The sequence below is a fragment of the Mustela nivalis genome (genome assembly GCF_964662115.1).
Source record: "Mustela nivalis genome assembly, chromosome: 13".
In the NCBI taxonomy this organism is placed as follows: Eukaryota; Metazoa; Chordata; class Mammalia; order Carnivora; family Mustelidae; genus Mustela; species Mustela nivalis.
The window spans coordinates 30,966,053-30,987,698 of NC_139032.1; the positions used below are offsets into that span (position 1 = coordinate 30,966,053).

At 35.6% G+C, this 21,646-nt stretch overlaps 2 protein-coding genes across 5 annotated transcripts in view; both read right to left on the reverse strand.

Annotated features, from left to right (window-relative positions):
* The window catches only part of ZNF510 (zinc finger protein 510), a gene marked incomplete at its 5' end in the record, with an annotated part of 43,760 nt that extends 34,360 nt beyond the window's left edge, over positions 1–9,400 (reverse strand). Inside the window, one exon of the mRNA XM_082695183.1 lies at positions 9,314–9,400. Coding sequence (XP_082551309.1) covers positions 9,314–9,400 — 87 coding nt within the window. The remainder of the gene's footprint in view (positions 1–9,313) is intronic.
* The window catches only part of ZNF782 (zinc finger protein 782), a 44,360-nt gene continuing 31,694 nt past the window's right edge, over positions 8,981–21,646 (reverse strand). For 2 of the 4 annotated variants that reach the window (XM_082696718.1, XM_082696720.1), the window contains exons 4-5: positions 18,023–18,118; positions 8,981–12,270 (exon numbers count right to left, since the gene is read on the reverse strand). In XM_082696718.1, coding sequence (XP_082552844.1) covers positions 10,421–12,270; positions 18,023–18,118 — 1,946 coding nt within the window. In that variant the 3' untranslated portion in view covers positions 8,981–10,420. The remainder of the gene's footprint in view (positions 12,271–18,022; positions 18,119–21,646) is intronic. The other 2 variants (XM_082696719.1, XM_082696721.1) reach the window with 1 other exon arrangement.

The window sequence follows — 21,646 nt, forward strand, 5'->3', positions numbered from 1 at the left end:
CATGCAAATTTTAGGATTGTTTGTTTCAGCTCTGTGAAAAATGTTTATGGTATTTTGATAAAGATTGAATTGAATGTGTAGATTGCTCTGGGAAGCATGAACTTTTCACAATGTTTGTTCTTCCAGTCCAAGGACATGAAATGTTTTTCCATCTCTATGGGTCTTCCTCAGTTTCTTTCATAAGTGTTCTGTAGTTTCTAGAGTACAGATCCTTTACGTCTGTGGCTAGGTTTATTCCTAGGTATCTTAGGGTTTTTGGTGCTATTGTCAATGGAATTGATCCCTTAATTTCTCTCTTCAGTTACATCGTTAGTGTATGGGAATGAAACTGATTACTGTTCATTGATTTTGGGTCCTGTCACATTCCTGAATTGCTGTGAGTCCTAGCAATTTGGCGGTGCTTTGTATATTTTAGATAGCAGTCCTTTATCAGATATGTCTCTTGTAAATTTTTTCTCCTAGTATGACTTGTCTCATCCTTTTGACAGTGTCTTTTGCAAAGCAGGAAGTTTTTTTTTTTTTTAAGATTTTATTTATTTATTTGAGAGAGAGACAGTGAGAGAGAGCATGAGAGGCAAGAAGGTCAGAGGGAGAAGCAGACTCCCCATGGAGCTGGGAGCCTGATGCAGGACTCGATCTTGGGACTCCAGGACCGTGACCTGAGCTGAAGGCAGTTGCTTAGCCAACTGAGCCACCCAGGCGCCCGCAAAGCAGGAAGTTTTAATTTTAATGAAGCCCAGTTTATTGATTATTTCTTGAATCATGATGTCTTTGGTATTATACCTAAAAAGTCATTGCCAAACCCAAGATCATCTAGATTTTCTCTTATGTTATCTTTGCACTTTACATTTAGGTTTATGATCCATTTCAAGTTAATATTTGTAAAGGCTGATACTTCTTTTTTGTATGTGGATATCCAATTGTTTCAACACCATTTATTGGAAAATCCGTCATTCTCCATTGTGTTACTTTTTTTTTTTTTTTCCAAAGATCTGACTATATTTGTGTGGGTCTATTTCTGGGCTTTCTATTCTGTTCCGTTGATCTGTTATCCTTCTCTTTCACCATTCTTTCTGTCATATTATCTTGATTACTGTAGCTTTATAGTAAGTCTTGAAGTTGGTAGTTTCAGTCCTCTGACTTTGTTTTTCTCTTTCAATATTATGTTGGCTAGTCTGGGTCTTTTTCCTCTCTATATTGAAGTTTAGAGTCAGTTTGCTTGTATCCATAAAATATTTCTGGTATTTTGATTGGGATTACATTTAATCCATTGAATTTATACATCAAATTGGGAAGAACTGACATCCTGGCAATACTGAGTCTTCCTATTCATAAACATGAAATACCTCTCCATTTGTCTAGTTATTCTTTTATTTCTTTCATCGGAGTTTTGTAGTTTTCCTAATATAGATCTTGTACATTTTTTTTTGGTTAGCATATTTATGAAGTTTTTCATTTTGGGGCAATGCTGATGTAAATAGTGTTATGTTTTTAATTTCAAATTCCATTTGTTTTTTGCTGGCATATAGGAAAATGATTGACATTTGTATATATCCTTGTAGCCTGCAACGTTGTTGTAATTGCTTATTAGTTCCAGGAGTTTTGTTGTTCATTCTTTCATATTTTCTACATAGGCATTCACATTATTTGTGAACAAAGATGGCTTTCTTCTTTTTTTTTCCAGTCAGTAAGTTTTATTTCCTTTTCTTGTCTTATTGTATTAGTAAGACTTCTAGTATTATGTTGATTTAATTTCTTTATTGAATTTCTTTAATAGACATAGCTGTATTCAGATCTTTTTTTTTTTTAATTTTTATTTTTTTAAGAGATTTTATTTATTTGACAGGGAGAGAGAGATCACAAGTAGGCAGAGAGGCAGGCAGAGAGAAAGGAGGAAGCAGGCTCCCTGCTGAGCAGAGAGCCCGATGTGGGCCTTGATCCCAGGACCCTAGGATCATGATCCAAGCTGAAAACAGAGGCTTAATCCACTGAGCCACCCAGGAGCCTTTCTTTTCTTTTTTAAAAAAGATTTTATTTGTTTGAAAAAGAGATAATGTGCAGAGAAGAGGGGCAGAGAAAGAGAGAGATGTGCACTCCCTGCTGAGCAGGAAGCCCAATGTGGGGCTTGATCCCCAGATTTTGAGATCATAACCTGAGCTGAGACAGATGCTTAACTGAGTCACCCAGGTGCCTCATATTGTCTATTTTCTTTTGTGTGAGTTTTGGTACATTCTGTCTTTTGAGGAATTAGTTCATTTCACCTAGGTTATCACATTTGTGGCCATAGAGTTGTTTATAGTATTCCTTTATTATCTTTTTTTTTTAAGATTTTATTTATTTATTTGACAGAGATCACAAGTAGGCAGAGAGAGAGAGAGAGGGAAGCAGGCTCCCTGCTGAGCAGAGAACCCGATGTGGGGCTTGATCCCAGGACCCTGGGATCATAACCCGAGCCGAAGGCAGAGGCTTTAACCCACTGAGCCACCCAGGCACCCATCCTATATTATCTTTTTAATGTCCACAGATCTGTAGTGATGTCCTTTCATTTCTGATATTAGTAACTTGTTTTCTGTTTTTTCCTTTGGATGGAGTGGAGGTTAATCAGTTTTATCTTTTAAAAGAATCAGCTTTTGTTTTCATTGTTTTTCTCTATTGGCTTCTGTTTTCAGTTTCATTGATTTCTGCCCTAGTTAATACTTTTCTTTTGTTTACTTTGGATTTGTTCTTTCTTTTCTGGTTTTCTAGCATGGAATCTTAGATGATTGATTTTGGAACTTTCTTCTACAAGGCTACAAAGTTCTCTCTAAACAGTGTTTTCACTGCATCCCCCAAAATGGATAAGTTGTACTTTTTTAGTTCAAAATATTTTAAAATTTGAGAGTTCTTTGATTCACATGTTATTTAGAAATGTATTGCTTAATCTCCAAGTATTTGGGAATTTCCCAGCTATCTTTCTATATTTATTTCTAGTTTAATTCCATTGTGGTTTCAGAGCATATATTTTGTACTTTTTATTCTTTTAAATTTTTTAAAAAATTTTATTTATTTGACAGAGAGATAACAAGTAAGCAGAGAGGTAGGCAGGTGGGGGGGTACATGGTGGGGGTAGCAGGTACCTGCTGAGCAGGGAGCCTGATCTTGGGACTGAGACCATGACCTGAGCTGAAGGCAGAGGCTTAACCCACTGAGCCACCGAGGGGGCCCTATTCTTTTAAATTTGTTAATATGTGTTTTAGATATAGAATGTGGTCTATCTTACTGAATGTTCTATGTGAGCGTGAGAAGAATGTGTATTCTGCTATTGTTAGATGAAAGAGTCTATAGTTGTTAATTATATCAGTTAATTTATGGTGCTGTTGTGTTCAACTATTTCTACACTTGTTTTTTGCCTGCTGGATCTGTCCATTTCTGATAGAGGGCTCCAACTATAACTATCAGTTTTTGCCTCACGTATTTTAATTCCCTGTTGTTAGGCACATACACATTAAAGATTGTTGTGTCTTCTTGGAGCTAAGATCCCTCCTGTGCTTGCTGACCATAACCAGTTTTCCTGCACCACTACTTGGGCACTCTATTAGTTCAGGCACCTCCATTTGTTCTGTCTCCTGGGATTCTAAGACCGCAATGACCCACCTAGAATTCTGCCCTTTTCATCCCCTGGGCCCCTTTCAGAAAGAGATATCTCTCATTGGAGCACATTTCTAAGGGTTTCCATTTTTGCACGCCAGTGTTATATTACTTTCCAGTAGCCAGTTTAGGGAGGCTCCCTCCCCCCTCTGTTTATCTTCTGATACTTCCCCTCAGATTCACTTTTCCACACCTCTTACCTTGCAAAAAGCAAGTCACTTTTCTGCTTGTAGAGTTCCAGATATATTTTCTAACATCTTCAGCTGATATTGTGGGTGTTCAGATGGTTTGATAGATATCCAGCTAAATTCAAGGACCAGATGAAACAAGGTCCCCTACTCTTCTACCATGAGACTTACTTTTAGATCCAAAAACAAACTGGTTGATATTGAAAGGATAGATAAAATATTCTATGGAAACAGTAACCAAAAGAGTGTAGGGGTACTTGTATTATCAGACAGTATAGTCTTTGAATAAAAACAGTCTTTGAATAAAAGTGAAATAAGTTTCAATCAGAGAAAGAAAATTATCTTATGATTTCACTCATGTGGAATTAAAAAAAAAACAAAACAGAGGATGATGGGGGAGGGAGGGAAAAGTAAAATAAGATGAAATCAGAGATGGAGACAAACCATAAAAGACCCTGAACTATAGGAAAAAAAGTGGAGGGGAGGCACGTGGGGGGATGGGGTAATTGGGTGATGGGGATTAAGGAGGGCACAAGATGCACTGGGTGTTATATGCAACTGATGAATAACTGAACTCTACCTCTAAGACTAATGATACACCATATGTTAACTAATTGAATTTAAATAAAAATTTAAAAAGTTATTAAAAATTTACATATTAATAAAAGGTTTAATACCACAAGAAGCCTTAACAATTATAAACAATTGCACATATAACAAGATCAAAATAAGAAGCAAAAATAGGCAGAATCAAGGGAGAATCAGATATTACTATAATAACAAGGATATTTCAATCTCACTATTGATAGTGATTGTACAACCAGACAGAAGATAAGGAAACAGAAGACATGTACAACAAAATAAACCAACTAGATCTAACAAACATTTATAGAACATTGCACTAAACAACAGAATACACATTTGTGTCAAGGGCATATGGGGCATTCTTTGGGAGAGACCAAACATTTGGGCACAAATTAAGTCTCAATAGTCTTGAAAAAGAAAGGTATTATACAAAGTCTCTTCTGTGACCATAGCAGGATGAAGTTAAACATCAGTAACAGAAGGAAAACTGGAAAATTCATTTGTGGAAATTAAGCAACACTCTTAAACAATAGATCAAAGAAGAAATCACAAGGGAAATTAGAAAATACTTAGAGAAAATGAAAAGGAAAAGACAATATATCAAAATCACTGGATTTTTAAAAAAAAAACAGTGCTGGGGGGGTAATACATAGCTAACTAATATAAAAACATTGGAAAAATATGCCAAGGAGCAGGCTAAGCCACACTTAATTTAAAAAATTATATTCTTTCCATAACAATATAGCATAATATGAAAACAAATTATTTGTGTGTTTGATTGTTAGAAGCATTATTCAAGCACTCTTTTCTTTGGTAAACCTGTAAGGAGGGTGCTTTAGTCCTGATGAGAATAAGTTTCTCTTAGGAATATGGAAGGGCCGCTGAAAATTGAGCTCAATGTTTCAAGTCCTTGTAAAAATTTTCTATCAACACAGAAGATGGGTTCTCAAACTGTGACCCGAGTCATGCCCCCATGAACTCTGCACACAGGTAGAGGATCCTCTACTACTTGAAATGGTGTTTTTTTTAAAGTTTTGACACACCTGTGACAAATAATGTGAAACCTCATGGCTTTTGCCCATGATTAGAGCCAAGTCAGCTGCAGAGCTGAGTCTTCTTTTTTTTATGGCAGGCACCATGTGATTCAATTATGCAAAAGAACTCAGGATATAGTTCTTGTGTTAAAAGGCATTATTAGTCACACATGAAATCACTTTCAATACAACAGGGAAACAATTTAGGGCAGCTGTGGTATCATATGCTGAAAGCATTTAGAGAATGTGTATGTGTGTTTGTGTTATTAGAACTATGCTCAAGTATGACTTCTTTCTAGAATGTTCATACATCTTGTGTGTATGCCTACTAACCTGGACTGTGGCAGAGAACCCAAGTGACAATACTTCAGCTTAGTTTTGGCTTCTAAAAGCTTCTATCAGAGAGAATCTTAGGGAGATGGTGGGGAGGAGGATGTAGGGCCATTGAGGGAGAGGCTTTTTATGTCTCTGTTCAGAAGCAATTGCCTGGGAACTAGACACTTACTGTTTTGGATGAAGTCATGTCAGCAACTTAGCAGACCCCAAGGTTTCAAGCACTTCAGGAATGGTGTCATCAGATAGGGTTAGAAAAATTGATGCCATAATAATGTGAGGAACTCCCATCCAATCAAGGTGAAGCCTCCTTTAGGTCTAAATTATCCCATTGTTTTATTATGAATTATAATCTTGCATTAAGCTTTTTTAAAGAACACATTCATTTTGATTTTTAGCATTAGTAAAATAATGGTAGTTATTATTTATTGCCCATTTGCTCTGTGCCAGGTTGGTTTAAGTGATTGACATAGATTCAGAAAATGCTCCTCAAATGGATTGTAGGTAATTCCTATCATTGTGCACCTTCCACGAATGAGGAAACCGAGGAACATAAAGAACTGACTTGCTCCAGGTCACAAAGCCAAACAGGACGGGGAGGGGAGTAAATAACCAATTAGTAAAGTCAATAAGCCACTTGGCACATGCTGGGTCTCCTAATATACATAATAAAGTTCAATTTTATGATTTTTAAAATCAACTGTACTGACATGTAATTTATGTAATATAAAGTGTATGCATTTTTGTACATTTATTCAGCTTTGTAAACACTATCACAATCTAAATATAGAACCTTCCATCACACTAAGACATTCTGTTGTTCCTCTAGCTAGTGAATTCCAAACCCCACCCTAGGCAACCAATGATGTGTTTCCTATCCATCTATATGAGAAGTCTTTTCTAGAATTTCATAGAAAAGAGATGATACAGATTCTTTTGGTTGGCTTCTTTTCCCAGCCTAATCTTATTGAGATTTATCAATGTTGATACATCCATTAGCAGTTTTTTCTATTACTGAGTGCTACTCCATTCTAATATCACTGTTTATACAATTTATCTGTTGATGGACATTTTGGTTCTTTCTAATTTGGAGCTACTGTGAATAAAAGTTCCTTGAACATCTTAATAAAATTCTTTAGAAAAACTTAAAAAATTTTCTGGGTACAGTGTTTTCTTGGAGGCAAATATCTAGAACTCAAATTGTTAGTTATAGTTATGATATTGTTAACTTTATAAGGAACTATCAAAGGGATTTGTAATACTACCACATTATAATTTTAGTTTGCATTTCCTTGATGACTAAAGCTTGGGACATCTCTTTTAGTATTTATTGGGTATCTATATATCTTCTTTTCTAAAATGCCTGTTTTAATCTTCTCCTGTTTTGCCCATTTTAACTAGGTTGTTTATATTATTATTATTATTGCATTATAATTTTTTCCCATTATTAATATTCTTTATATATTGTGGATGCAAGTACTTTATCAGATATAATTGTCAGATCTATTAGGGACATTTTCTCCAAATCTGTGTTTTTTTCCAATTTCATAATAAAATCTTGAAAAGCACTTTAAAAATTCATAAACTTCAACTTATCTTTTTTTCTTTACTATTTGGTCTCACAGTAAAATTATCCTTTTGTCTGTTTTCTAACAAATATTGTACTGTTAGCTACTAGGTTTAGGTCTATATTTCATTTTGAATTAAGTATTTAATTATGATGTAAACATAAAGGTATATTTAAAATACACAATTATCCAATTATTTTATCACCATTTTTGGAAATAGTTATCCTTTCCCATCAAATTACACTGGAACATTTATCAAAAATCCATTTAAAATTTTCAGTTTTAGCTCAGATAAGTAGAGAACATCCAATAAGAAAACAGCTAGGCAGACTTTAAGTTAGTAAGTTTTCTTGAATGTATCAGCTGAGATGGCAGGGTAAAAACTAACGCAGACTCTGGAGAGCTAGGTGGCTGCAGGGAGAGAAGCAAGGGCCCAAGCAGTTGCTTCATTGAGCCAGAGAAGGACAGATATTATATAAAATGACTCTAATGGAAAAGCTAGACAACATGCATGATTAGATAGGTTATTTCAGCAGAGAGATAGAAGTTTTAATAAAATTTTAATGCTAGAAATAAAAAACTATCATAAATGAAGAATGCCTTCAAAGGGCTCCTCAGTATACCTGATACTGCTGAGAAAATAATCGGTGACATTGAAGATGTGTGTATGTTGAAATGTTTTTTTTTTTCATTTTATGTATTTTAATGTTCACAAGCTTATTTTACCAGTTTAGTCCTAGAAACATCTTCACATGAAATATTCCTACCTGCTTAACTGACTGTATAATCATTTACTGTTTTATTTAAATTCAATTTAATTAACAAATCTGTATTATTAGTTTCAGAGGTAGATTTTAGAGATTCATCAGTTCCATACAACACCCAGTGTACACTACTTCAAGTACCCTCCTTAATACCCATCACCCAGTTGCCTCATCCCCCACCCACCTCCCTTCTAGCAACCCTGTTTCCTATAGTTGAATCTCTTATGGTTTGCCTCCCTCTTTGTTTTCTTATTTTATTTTTGCTTCCCTTCCCCAAGTTCATCTTTTTCATTTCTTAAATTCCACATGAGTGAAATCACATGGTATTTGTCTTTCTCTGATTCTTTCACTTAGCATAATATTCTCTAGTTCCATCGACATTGCTGCAAATGGCAAGATTTCTTTCTGTTTGATGGCTGAATAATATTCCATTGGGTATATATGTGCATGTGTGTACGTATATGTGTGTAAACCACATCTTTATCCATTCATCTCTTGAAGGACATCTAGGCTCTTTCCATATTTTAGCATGGCGACCCTGAGATAATACAAAAGTACACAGAAAACACTGTTTGGCTTCTTTTAAAACTGTTTAGTAACAATATCCTTCCCTAGATGTACATGTGAGAAAGCAGCAGGAGAAATGAAATGTAGTATGGGATTCTGTCCATTCAGAGATTTCCTGTAAAATTTCCTTAATCTACATGTGGTAAAATGTAGCTGATGTCAGAACAGTTACTGAGCAAGGGGTACATAATTCTATTATAATGATGTTGGGTTTCAGTCCACTTATAAATACCTGGTAAGTGGCATGCACATATACAAACACACATAGATAAAAAATAGAGGAATCAGAAAATATTCACATATATTCAACAATGTTCAGTTTATGCAACTTATTTTTTATTTCTTTTTAAAGCTTCTTATTCTAGTGAATTCTACATTATCAATATTGTTATGTTTAACTGTTTTCATAATACATATGTAACAATTGTTTTATGAAACAATTTCTAAGTAGATGCTATTACTTACCTTTCTCAAATTGATAGATTCTCCCCCTGTAACACATTCTGAGAAAGATTAAAATTTGACAACCTGTTGGAAAACTTTCATATGTTTACAATTCAATTATCAGATATTTGATGAGATATTATTTTTTGGTAAAGGATTTCCTACATATGTTGAAATGTTGAGTTTCTTCCACTGGTATTTACCTGACTGATGAGGAGGAGTTGTGGATAAAAACTATGGTCATTCAGGATATTGTCAGGGGTTTCTCCTTTGTCAGGTTTCTGATACATGTTGAGTTTAGATATCCACAGAAATCATATTCCTAGGCTTTATTAGTTGAGGGTTTGGTGAGTATATGTCAGTATAGAGTGTACTCAGGCCTGTAGAAACTCAGTAACAAATTTATATCCTTGCTGCAAAAAGACTGGTTCCATGGAGGAAAAAACTCCATTCCAGTCACTCTTTTACCCTGTTTCCTTCTGTCTTGTACTCTCCCATCTTCAGTGCATGAGCCCCACGATTTCACTGGGAGAAATCTCTACTCCATTCTAATAAGGGACAGTAGAAAACATTAATTCGAGGAATGTATTAAATGAAACTGGTCAATGACACCCACATCCTACTAGCCAGAGGTTATTAATATGACACCATTTGGATGACACTGGTTGAGAAATTTAGACATATGGCATATGGGGATTTAGACATATTTGGACATATGGCATATGGTATATGGGGATTACTTCTGTGTAAGTCAAACTGAGGGCTGATTTATAATAGAAAAATTCCCCACATCCATTACCTTTTTTTTTGTTTGTGTTGAAATAGTGTGAGGTCTATAACCTCTACGTATTTTCTGTTGTACTGAGGAAGGTGGCTTTTGGCTAAAAGTTATCAAACACTTATTACACTCTCAGTTTTCTTATTGTATCATTTATCTGATGATGAGTATATTTTGATAATTGATGCAGAGTTTTCACATTTTATTACATTCCCAGACCTTTTCTGCAGTGTGAGCTTTCTGAGGATTGAGTACAGAGTATTTCTTACATTCATTCTTTCTGTAATTTCATTTCTTTGGTGGGTGAGTTCTCTGATCCGTAATGAGGACTGCACTTTGTATGAAAGACTGCCCATATAAAATATATTCCAAGAATTTCTCTCCTGTGTACATTCTCTGATGTTTGTGAAGATTGGTATCTTGCAGAGGAACTTGCAATAGTTTATTCTATTCACAGGGTTCTCTTTCTCTTTTATATTGTGAGATTTGATTTCTGGCTCAAAGTTTTTCCATATTCTTTACGTTCAGATGTTCAACTCCCTGTGTGGGCTTTCTGATGTTCTCTAAGGCTGGATTTCTGGCTGAAAGTTTTCCCACACTTATCACATTTATAGGGCTTCTCCCCTGTGTGAGTTCTCTGATGTACTCTGAGGTTTGATTTCTGGCTGAAAGCTTCTCCACAGTGATTACAATTATAGGGTTTCTCTCCAGTGTGAGTTCTCTGATGTTTTCTTAGGACTGACTTTTCACTGAAAGCTTTTCCACATTCATTACATTCATAGGGTTTCTCCCCTGTGTGAGTTCTCTGATGTCCTCTGAGGTTTGATTTTTGCCTGAAAGTTTTTCCGCACTCATCACATTTATAGGGTTTCTCCCCAGTGTGAGTTCTGTGATGCACTCTGAGGTTTGATTTCTGGCTGAAAGCTTCCCCACAATGATTACATTTATAGGGTTTCTCCCCTGTGTGAATTCTATGATGTCCTCTGAGTTGTGATTTCTGACCAAAAGCTTTCCCACATTGATTGCATTTATAGGGCTTCTCCCCTGTGTGAGTTCTATGATGTTTCCTTAGACCTGACTTCAGTTTGAAAGCTTTCCCACATTCATCACATTTATACGGTCTTTCCCCTGTGTGCGTTCTCCGATGATTTCTTAGGCCTGACATGTGGCTGAAAGCTTTCCCACATTCATTACATTCAAAGGGTTTCTCCCCCGTGTGAGTTCTCTGATGTACTATGAGGATTGACTTATAGTTGAAAGACTTCCCACACTCATTACACTCATAGGGTTTCTCCCCTGTGTGAGTTCTCTGATGTATTCTTAGACCTGACTTTGCACTGAAAGACTTCTCACAACCATCACATTTATAAGGTTTCTCTCCTGTGTGAGTTCTTTGATGTTTTCTTAGGCGTGATTTCTCACTGAAAGCTTTCCCACATGCATGACATTCGTAGGTTTTATCCCCTGTGTGACTTTCCAGAGGCTGAATCAGGAATGAATTCATAGTACAGGGTTTTCCACATTCATTACATTCATAGGGTTTCAGTGTTATGTGAGTTCTCCGATGTATGTTGAAAGCTGACTGGCAACCTAATGTCTCTGTACATGTGTCATAATCAGAGGATTTGTCTGTTGTGTGAGTTCTCTGATGCACTGGAGGGGCTGGATTATGGATGAAATTCTTTCCATATTCAAAGGGTTTCACTCCTATATGAATTTTCTGATGTTCTCTGTGTGATTTTTGGCTGAAAGGTTTCCCTTCTGTGTCAGTTCTTTGCATGATCCTACTGAAATTATTTCTGTTTTTGGCACATTCATATTCATTAAATTCACAATGACTCTTCTCTTCTGGATTATTGCTATGAGAGACTATAAAAGTTTTTTTATCACATTGTTTTACCCCAAATTTACTGAATTTATAAGATTTCACTTTTGGGTGGATACTTTCAGATGCAATGAGAGCAGTCTGTTCAAGGAAAGCTTTTCCACATTCGTTGTACTCAGAAGCTTGCTGCAAAGTCTGAATTGCCTGATGCTGAATGACTTTCTCTTTATGACTGAAGGATTTCACATTTTTACTATAGACAAGTGATTTCTCGCTAGTATTAGTTCTGCCCTCCTTAATACTAAGAAGCCATTTCTCAGTAAGCTTATGAGCCTTCTTTCTTGAATATTGACAGTGTGGGGCAAAAGAGCTGAGATGTAGGTAGGTAGGCCCTGTAATATCAAATTTATAGGACATTGTTCTTGCAGGTAAAATGTTTATGTCCAGATTACATGGTTCTGCTGCAGTCAATGATTTATTGGTGAACAAAACTTGCCACAAATATTTGCCTTGGTTTTCTAGGCTCTTCTCTGAATGTTGATTAGGTTGGGAGTCTTCTAAAAAATGAGAAAATTAAAAATACTTTAAGATATTTAACATACTTCTTATGTAATGGGACTTATAGATGTATGCCCTATTATGTATTTGATGCCTCAGTTTCTGGCTCAGGTTAATAAAGTAATTTCAAGTGTATATTCTTTTTTTTGCAAAAAAACCCAACAAACAAACCAACCCCCCCAAACCCAAAAAAACCCCCAAAACCAAAAAAATGAAAAAACTTTTTTAGTGGGAAGAAACTAGAAATAAATATACATATGATTTGGCATCTTAAGGTATAGTTTTCAAAGCTGGTTAAAGAAGAAGATATAAAGGAAGGGAACAATTAAGAATGTAGAATATATTTGAGAGAATTGGTTCTTGGGAACAGAAAAGACAGGAAAAAAGTAGTAAATGGGATGAATTCAACAAAGATTATGAAACTAAGTAGATTAAAAGGCTTTCAATGGTTTTACTGGAGATAGAATTTGCATTAAGGAAAAATATGAGTCTAGATTCTTAGTCAAATATAGATTAAAACGGCAGCATAATCATTAGAATATATGATTACATTTGGAGCTCCATTTTTGCTAGTCTACATAACAACACTAAGTTTATAATGGGACCAACTTCCTCATGGTGAAAAAAAAAATATTTGCCATGCTTTAATTCTCTCTGTGGTATTATTCACAGAAAAAGTGTATCAGTAGAAGTAAAAACAAAATGATGGGACTTAAAGTAATTTTTCCACCTATAATGGAGTCACTGGTCTATCCTGGTTCTGGTACCTTGGTATTATTATTAAATAGTGAATATCTCTTGGTCATCAAACCTCAACTTTTCTCTTTTCAACTTGCTCATTATTTTCCCCAAACTAGTCCTGCTTGCCCAATTTTTGATATTTTTTTTCCAACATAGCTAGGTTTTTTTTTGACTGAGAACCTTAAGTAAGGATCATGCTTCAAACTGACCCTAAAAACTACAAGTATCCTTTGTACTTATTCACCATAAGTTTCTTATGCATATTTGACTGTTATTGCCCTTTAACTACCCACACTCCTAGCAAAAACATCAGGCCTATCCTAAAAAATATTAGAAAGCCTTGAATATATTACCCTAGGCACCAAAAGATTAAAGATTTAAGTGATTCAGGGAAAATGTCACATTAACTACATGTTCATTGTGTGTTTTAGCTACCATTCCCCCCGTCCATAGTATTTTCCTGCTCTAATCTTATTGGTCCCCATTAGAGTGTGCAGTAACTTTATATGCACACTCTTTCCCTAAACTGACTTCCAATTTAGTATTAGAACTATACAGAATCTAGATGCCTTTCAGGTACAGCAAAGCTATCTTCATTAAACTTAACAACAGAAAGACTTCTAATATCTTCTTACAAATTTAAGCAATATTTACTTTAAAATATGAAAGAAGTACCATTCTGCCTATATCATTATTATTATTTTTTTAAAGATTTTTTAATTTTTATTTATTTATTTGTCAGAGAGAGAGGTAGAGCGAGCACAAGCAGACAGAGTGGCAGGCAGAGTCAGAGGGAGAAGCAGGCTCCCCGCAGAGCAAGGAGCCCGATGTGGGACTCGATCCCAGGACGCTGGGATCATGACCTGAGCTGAAGGCAGCTGCTATTTTAACAAGGGATATACAGAGAGGGCCCATATTTGTGACTGATGATTTTTTTTTAAGATTTTATTCATTTATTTGACAGAGAGAAATCACAAGTAGGTAGAGAGGCAGGCAGAGAGAGAGCGAGAAGCAGGCACCCCGCTGAGCAGAGAGCCCGATATGGGGTCAATCCCAGGACCCTGAGATCATGACCTGAGCCAAAGGCTGAGGCTTAACCAACTGAGCCACCCAAGTGCCCTGTGACTCATGACTTGTAAAGTAAATTATCACAACCCAAATCAGGAGTCTTTTTTTTTTTTTTTTCTTTAGGAGTCATTTTGAAAATTAATGGCATGTCCATAGTTAAATAAGAAGCAATTTTCTCTTTCTTGGTTGTATTTAAAATACTGGTTCATCTTTTAATCAACAGTACCTTATATGATATGAAATATATTTTATGCAGCTTTGCTCACTTTTCCAAAATGAAATCCTTACTATGATATTCTTTGCATCCTTCTGTAATATATCAGTGGTCCATAAAAAGCAGTGTGCTCAGAATTTCCTAGGGAGCTTATAGAAGGGCTCAGATCGATTGTTGACCTAGCCTGAGGATTCAAAAAATCCTAGAAATTTGACTTGGGCATTGCATTTATGAATAGTGTCTTCTGAATGAATCAGTATGAAATAGTTACCTCCACCTCATTTTGGAATCAATCTACAATGTTATTAAAAATATTTATCATATCATACATATCAAAGTAGAAGAATGAAACAGACAATTCTTTTGGGGGGGAATCATAATCCAAGCGAGAAAAGGAGCTCATCAATTCAATAACTTGACACATCCATCCCATGATTTAAGAGTTTACAAAAGAAATGAAGGAGAGGCTAAAATATTCCAAGATTATATTACACAAGTTAGAATCTGTCCCCTTCTGATTTCTTTCCTTTTCTGGCTGAGGTTAGCTATTTAATTTACTTTTATTCCAAGGATTACCTTTGCTATATAATTGATACCATTATACTTTGTATTACATTTTTTTACTTTACTTAAGCTTTCTTTTACAACTTTCTTTCTTGTTAAAAAAAAGTACACTTGAGGGGCACCTGGGTGGCTCAGTAGGTTGAAGCCTTTGCCTTCGGCTCAGGTCATGGTCTCAGGGTCCTGGAATTGAACCCCACATCAGACTCTCTGCTCAGCGGGGAACCTGCTTCCTCCTCTCTCTGCCTGCCTCTCTGCCTACTTGTAAACTCTATCAAATACATAAATAATAAAAATCTTAAAAAAAAAAAGTACACTTGACCCATGTGTTTCAAGGGTCAACTGGCCAAGGGGTGCTGACCACTCCCCATGCAGTTGGAAATCTGTGTATAACTTCTGATTCCCCAAAAACTTAACTACTAACAGCTTACTGTTGACCAGAAGCCTTACCAATAAGATAAACATAGTTAACACATATTTTGTAATTTACATGTATTATATATGCTGTATTTTTTACAATAAAGTAAGCTAGAGAAAAGAAAATATTATTAAGAAAATAAAAGAAAATACGTCTACAGTACTTTATTGCATTTATTGAAAAAAATCCATGTATAGGTAGATCTGTATAGTTCAAACCTGTGCTGTACAAGTGTCAACTGTATATGAGATGAAAAATTCTGCACTGCTTTACCTACAGTTCAAAGGTTCTAATAAGACATTTTTTTAAAGATTTTATTTATTTGACAGAGAGAGATCACAAGTAGGCAGAGAGACAAGCAGAGAGAGAGAGAGAGAGAGAGAGAGAGGAGGAAGCAGGCTCCCTCCCAGCAGAGAACCCAATGTGGGACTCGATCCCAGGACCCTGAGATCATAACCTGAGCTAAAGGCAGAGGCTTAACCCACTGAGCCACCCAGGCAGCCCAAGACATGTTTTTTTAATAAAAACTTCAGGATATTGTATAATTTTGACTTACCTTTTAATAAAATAGGTTTTTGAAAGATATATATTCATCACTGATTTTAAGATAGAGGGATTTTAACTTTTCTCATATTGTTTGCAATTAGTGTTACTGAACGACAGTATCTCTGCTTTTTGGAATTTATTGACGTTTGTCTAAAATACTTTACATTTTCTCAGTGTTCCAAGGCCATTTAAAAGGTTTATTTTTTATTTTCAAAATAGAGTTTTGAAAGACACTTAATAGATTTTTTTTAAATAAAATATGCTAGATAATGTCTAGACCAGAGATTGGGAAACTTTCTTTGTAAAAGGCCAGAGAGTAAATGTTTTGGGCTTTGCTGGTCATGCAGTCTCTACTGCAATTATAGTTGACCCTTGAACAATGTGGAGATTAGGGGTGCCAACCCCCAAAGCAATTAAAAATATGCAATTTTTAACTCACCAAAAATTTAACTATTAATAGCCTGCTGTTGACTAGAAATTGTACCAATGACATAAAGTTGATGAATACATTTTATATATTACATGTATTATATACTGTATTGTTACAATAAAGTTAGCTACAGAAAAGAAAATTATAAGAAAGAGAAAATATATTTACATGTGCTGTTTTGAAAAAAATCCACATAGAAGAGAACCTGAGCAGTTAAAGCCTATGTTGTTTCTGTAGTTCAAACTGAAGTTACTTAACTCTGCCTTGTAGTGTGAATACACGAACAAATGGACATGGCTGTGTGTTCCAATAAATGTTTCCTTACCAAAAAAAGCAGCAGGCAGGATTTGACCTAGGGATAGTTTTCTGAGCCGTATTCTAGACCCCACTGAGTCTGGTATGAAAGAGGGGCATATTAAGGTTTATTATATCTACTGTATGCCTACTTCTCCTTTTAACTCTTGCCAGCTTTTATTTTATGAATCCTGATCATTTGGTACATAATACTGAAAACTTCAATGTCCTTTAAAACTCTTTCAGCTTTATCAAAATATCCCTTTTCTTATCTGTTTTTGACATGAACTGATTCTTAAGTATTAGGTAAATAAATATTGAGTTTTAAAATGCTTTTGGCTTAACAATTCATGGCTATATTTCAAACTATATATATATATATATATATATATATATATATATATATATTACTTTTTAGGCATATCTCTTTGATACAATTTGATGGGATATTATCTTAATAGGTGAATTTAATTCATTTTCATTAGTTGATATGGCAGGTATGTTTATCTTACTGTATATTATGTAGTGTATTTGCATAGCTTTTGTCCAAAATGTTTAACACAGCAGGCCTGAGACTGTTACCCTTAGATGGTTGGCTTGGAAGATTAGCCCTTGCCTGGCATCTACAAACTTAAGATTTTGAGATGGTTCTCAAGAACCTAGTCTCTAATGAACTTTCCAGGTAGACGTCATTCACTGTTGGGGGTCTTAGAAGCTTGCACTTGGTTTCCTCTGGACTTCGTCCCTTTTCATTTTGCTGATTTTGCTTTGTACCAATCATTTCAGGTTATAAATCTTAGCTGTTAAGTATGACTACATGAGTAGCAAAAAGAACCAATGAATGTGTTATGTGGTAGTTGTCTTGAGGACTTGCTCTCTCTTTTTTTTTTTTAAATTTGAAGTATAGTTGACACATAATATTATTGGGGACTCTGTATAGCTTTTAAAGAAACTTTTCTATTAATAGGTCTGTTATCTTTGCTCTATTAAACATATTTAACTTCTAATAATTAGGAAGGCTGCGTTTTGTTCCAGTAGTTATCCTTTCCAATTATATTATATAATTTCTTAATTATCTATATATTTAGATGACAACTAGTAACACATTATCATATGGTGAAAAAATTATGGTTCCTTTCTCTTTTCTAATCTGCTGATTCTCGATTTTAGTAGTTTTATTAATTTTTCTTAGTTTTTACTGTTAAGAGTATAGAATTCATTATTTAACTTTTCAGCTTCCCATCTTTTAAGATGAGAACATCAACATGCTTACAACCCACTCCTTGTGTTAACTGGCCCCCCCTCACATTTTATTAGATTTAATATTTTTGTAATTTAAAAAGACTCTAAAAGGACAGTGCTGAAAAACATTTTAAACAGCTCACTTCCAGCTGATTGCTTTGGTTTTATTATTTTTTTTAGCTGATCACTTTGGATCTAATTTTCTTGGATGCATTCTACCAGTATTTAATAACTCACCTGGGGAGCTTTTTCTTAGAAATTCTTTCTTTAATAACCATGGATCCTCTCCTTGTTCCAATGTGAAGATCAGTTCTGGTTTTGCAAAGCAGTACCCTGTAAATGGGAAATAATTTAGCACTTCAGTTTAGCTGCATAGGTTTCACTGTTTCTGAATGTGAAGTAAGGTATAGTTTCAAAAGTGGCATGTTTAGGGTGCTCACTACAACTTTTCTGGGAGGGGAATGATCACAAAAAATATTTTCTAATGCTTATAAAGCACCAATCTTCTTAACCTCCTAAATCACAAGCCTAAGTAATGTTAAATTCCAAAATGCTCAGTGTCTATCTTTTAAAGAAGAGCGTTTAGAAGGACTTTCCAAACTGTCCATAACAGAGTAAAAGGAACTGATTTACTTCTCCATACCACATATCTAAAAAAGTGTACAAACTATATAAAATGGTTTTTAGACTTTAGACACCAGGCAGTGCAGACAGAAATACCTGAAATAGGAAAACAAATGATGTGAGTCCTAGGATTACCATGTGTTGACACAAAACGAACATAAACTTTAAAAAATTTTAAAGAGGGGCGCCTGGATGGCTCAGTGGGTTAAGCCTCTGTCTTCGGCTCAGGTCATGATCTCAGGGTCCTGAGATCAAGTCCTGCATCGGGCTCTCTGTTTATCAGGGAGCCTGCTTCCCTCTCTCTCTCTGCCTGCCTCTTTGCCTACTTGTGATCTCTCTCTGTCAAATAAATAAATAAAATCTTAAAAAAAAATTTTAAAAAAATTTTCAAGAGAAAGGAAGAGTTTTACTTGAGCCCAAGTTAGGACAACTGCCAGGGATATACAATCTTCACAAGCAAGAGTCTTCCAGGGAAGGAACATTTAGTGCAGGGTTATATATGTTCTTTACACAAAGAGTTACAAATCAACAAGATGAAGGACATTCCAGAAAGTTACAGACTTTATCTTACGTTTTTATTATATGCAAGGCTCTATGATTAATCTCAGAGAGAGTTGTTTTGTTTTTCTTATCTTTATGTTTAGAATGCTCCTTTTTCGTCTTTTTCAAAAAAATTGACATGTGCTTGGGGCAGAAAAAGAGCCCATGCTTTGAGGTTTTGCCAAGTCATTTTGGTCTTAGTAAATGTTAAAGCCCAGGAGCAGGGCCCACAAACATTAAAAGTTGAAAATTTCCCTTATCACACAGCTTACTGCTAAGAGTTTAACCCAGAACAAAAGAACCAAAAAAGCCTAGCTGACTCATTAAGTTGAAGTAACATAAATGAATCATGACAACTAGAATTGTTAAGGATGAAATACTAGAGAAGACAAAGCTGTACTGGGGCGCCTGCGTGGCTCAGTTGGTTAAGCAGCTGCCTTCGGCTCAGGCCATAGTTCCAGGGTCCTGGGATCGAGCCCCACATCGGGCTTCCTGCTCAGCAGAGAGCCTGCTTCTCTCTCTCCCTCTGCCTGCTGCTCTGCTTACTTGTGCTCTCTATCTCTCTGTCAAATAAATAAATAAAATCTTAAAAAAAAAAAAAAGAAAGAAAAAGCTGTACTGATATGGAGTCTTATTAGAGATTGGCAGAAGAGTCTCCTAAGTACTAACTTGTGCAAGTATGGAAGAAAAATACTCAAGGATGGGGAAAGACCAGTGAAAAAGAATAGGCTGAAAAAATTATCAAAGCATACATAGATGTAAGAAGCTTCTGTTGCCACCAGCCAGGGTAGAAAAATCTACTTCATGGCCAACTGGGAAGAATACCAGAAGGATGTTTATTGCTTAAAAGAAGAGCCAAATGAGTCCTAAAGCAAGCTCTGAATCTAACAAAACACAGCTTAACGCAATCCCTGAAATAATCAAATTAATTCCAAGTAACTTAACTACATGCCAGGAAAGGCCTCAAAAGATTTAAAATATAAACAACAACAACAACAACAAAAACTAGAAACTTACAATTTATTATCAGTACTCCATAAGATAAATGTACTTTTGATCCCCTTTATTAATTTCATCCCTCCCCCACCCACCTCCCCTCTGACAACCACTAGTTTATTCTCTGAATTTAAGAGTTTGCTTTTTTGTTTGCCCTTTTTTTGGGGGGGGGGGTCTGTTCTTTTGTTTTGTTTCTTAAATTCCAAAATGAGTGAAATCATATGATAATTGTCTTTATCTGATTGACTTATTTCACTCAACATTATACCCTCTAGGTCCATCCATGTAATTGCAAATGGCAAGAACTCATTTGATGAAGAAAAAAAACTCCCTCTCCCACTCCCCCTGCTTGTGTTCCCCCTCTCTCTGTCAAATAAATAAATAAAATCTAAAATAAAAAGAAAATTTTTATTTTAGAATGTCTTTAAATTCACAGGAAAACTGCAAGGATAGGAAGGAAAATTTCTAAATATGCTGTACCCAATTTACCCTACTGTTAACATTCCTAGATTTGTCACAACTAATAATATAATGTTGACAATTATTAAATAAAATCCACACTTTGATATTTATTTTTCCCCCTTAATCTCATTTTTCTGTTCCATAGTATCCATAGTAGCCATCTGTTCCATAGTATCCATGCAGGATACAATATTATATCTAGTTATCATGTCTCCTTAGACTCCTCTAGATTATGAGTGACTTGCCCTGGTTTTGACAATCTTGACATTTAGAAGATGTTGCAGAAAGTCCTTCAGTATGGGGTACTTGTCTGATATGTTTTGAGGATAAAAATGGAATTTGTGGGGCGCCTGGGTGGCTCAGTGGATTAAGCCGCTGCCTTCGGCTCGGCTCATGATCTCAGGGTCCTGGGATCGGGTCCTGCGTCGAGCTCTCTGCTCAGCAGGGAGCTTGCTTCCCTCTCTCTCTCTCTCTCTGGCTGCCTCTCTGTCTACTTGTGATTTCTCTCTGTCAAATAAATAAATCTTAAAAAAAAAAAAATGGAATTTGTGTTTTGGGGATAAAGACCACAGAGGCAAAGACACTGTATTCTTATCCCATCTTATGCTATCAACATGACAACTATTTTCTTTTCATTCAAATTTTTATTTAAATTCTAGTTAGTTAACATACGGTTAACTATGTTAACTATGTGAATACTACTTTCAGGAGTAGAATTCAGTGGTTTATCACACACAATACGCATCAACCATTTAGCCCATTCTCCACACACCTCCATCAACCCTCAGTTTGAGCTCTATCGTTGAGTCTCTTATAGTTTGCTTTCTTCTTTTCCCTTGTCCCATATGTTTATGTTTTGTTTCTTAAATTCCACATATGAGTGAAATCATATGGTATTTTTCTTCCTCTAATTGACTTATTTTGCTTAGCATAACACACTATAGTTTCATCCATGTCATTGTAAATGGAAAGACTTCATTGTTTTTAATGGCTGAGTAATATTCCACTCCCCTCAATCCTACATCTTCCTTATCATCTGTTGATGGACATATGGGCTCTTTCTGTATTTTGGCTATTGTGGACATTGCTGATATAAATAGTGGTGTGTTGGGTGCCTGGGTGGCTCAGTGGGTTAAGCCACTGCCTTCAGCTCGGGTCATGATCTCAGGGTCCTGGGATCGAGTCCCACATCCGGCTCTCTGCTCAGCAGGGAGCCTGCTTCCTCCTCTCTCTCTCTGC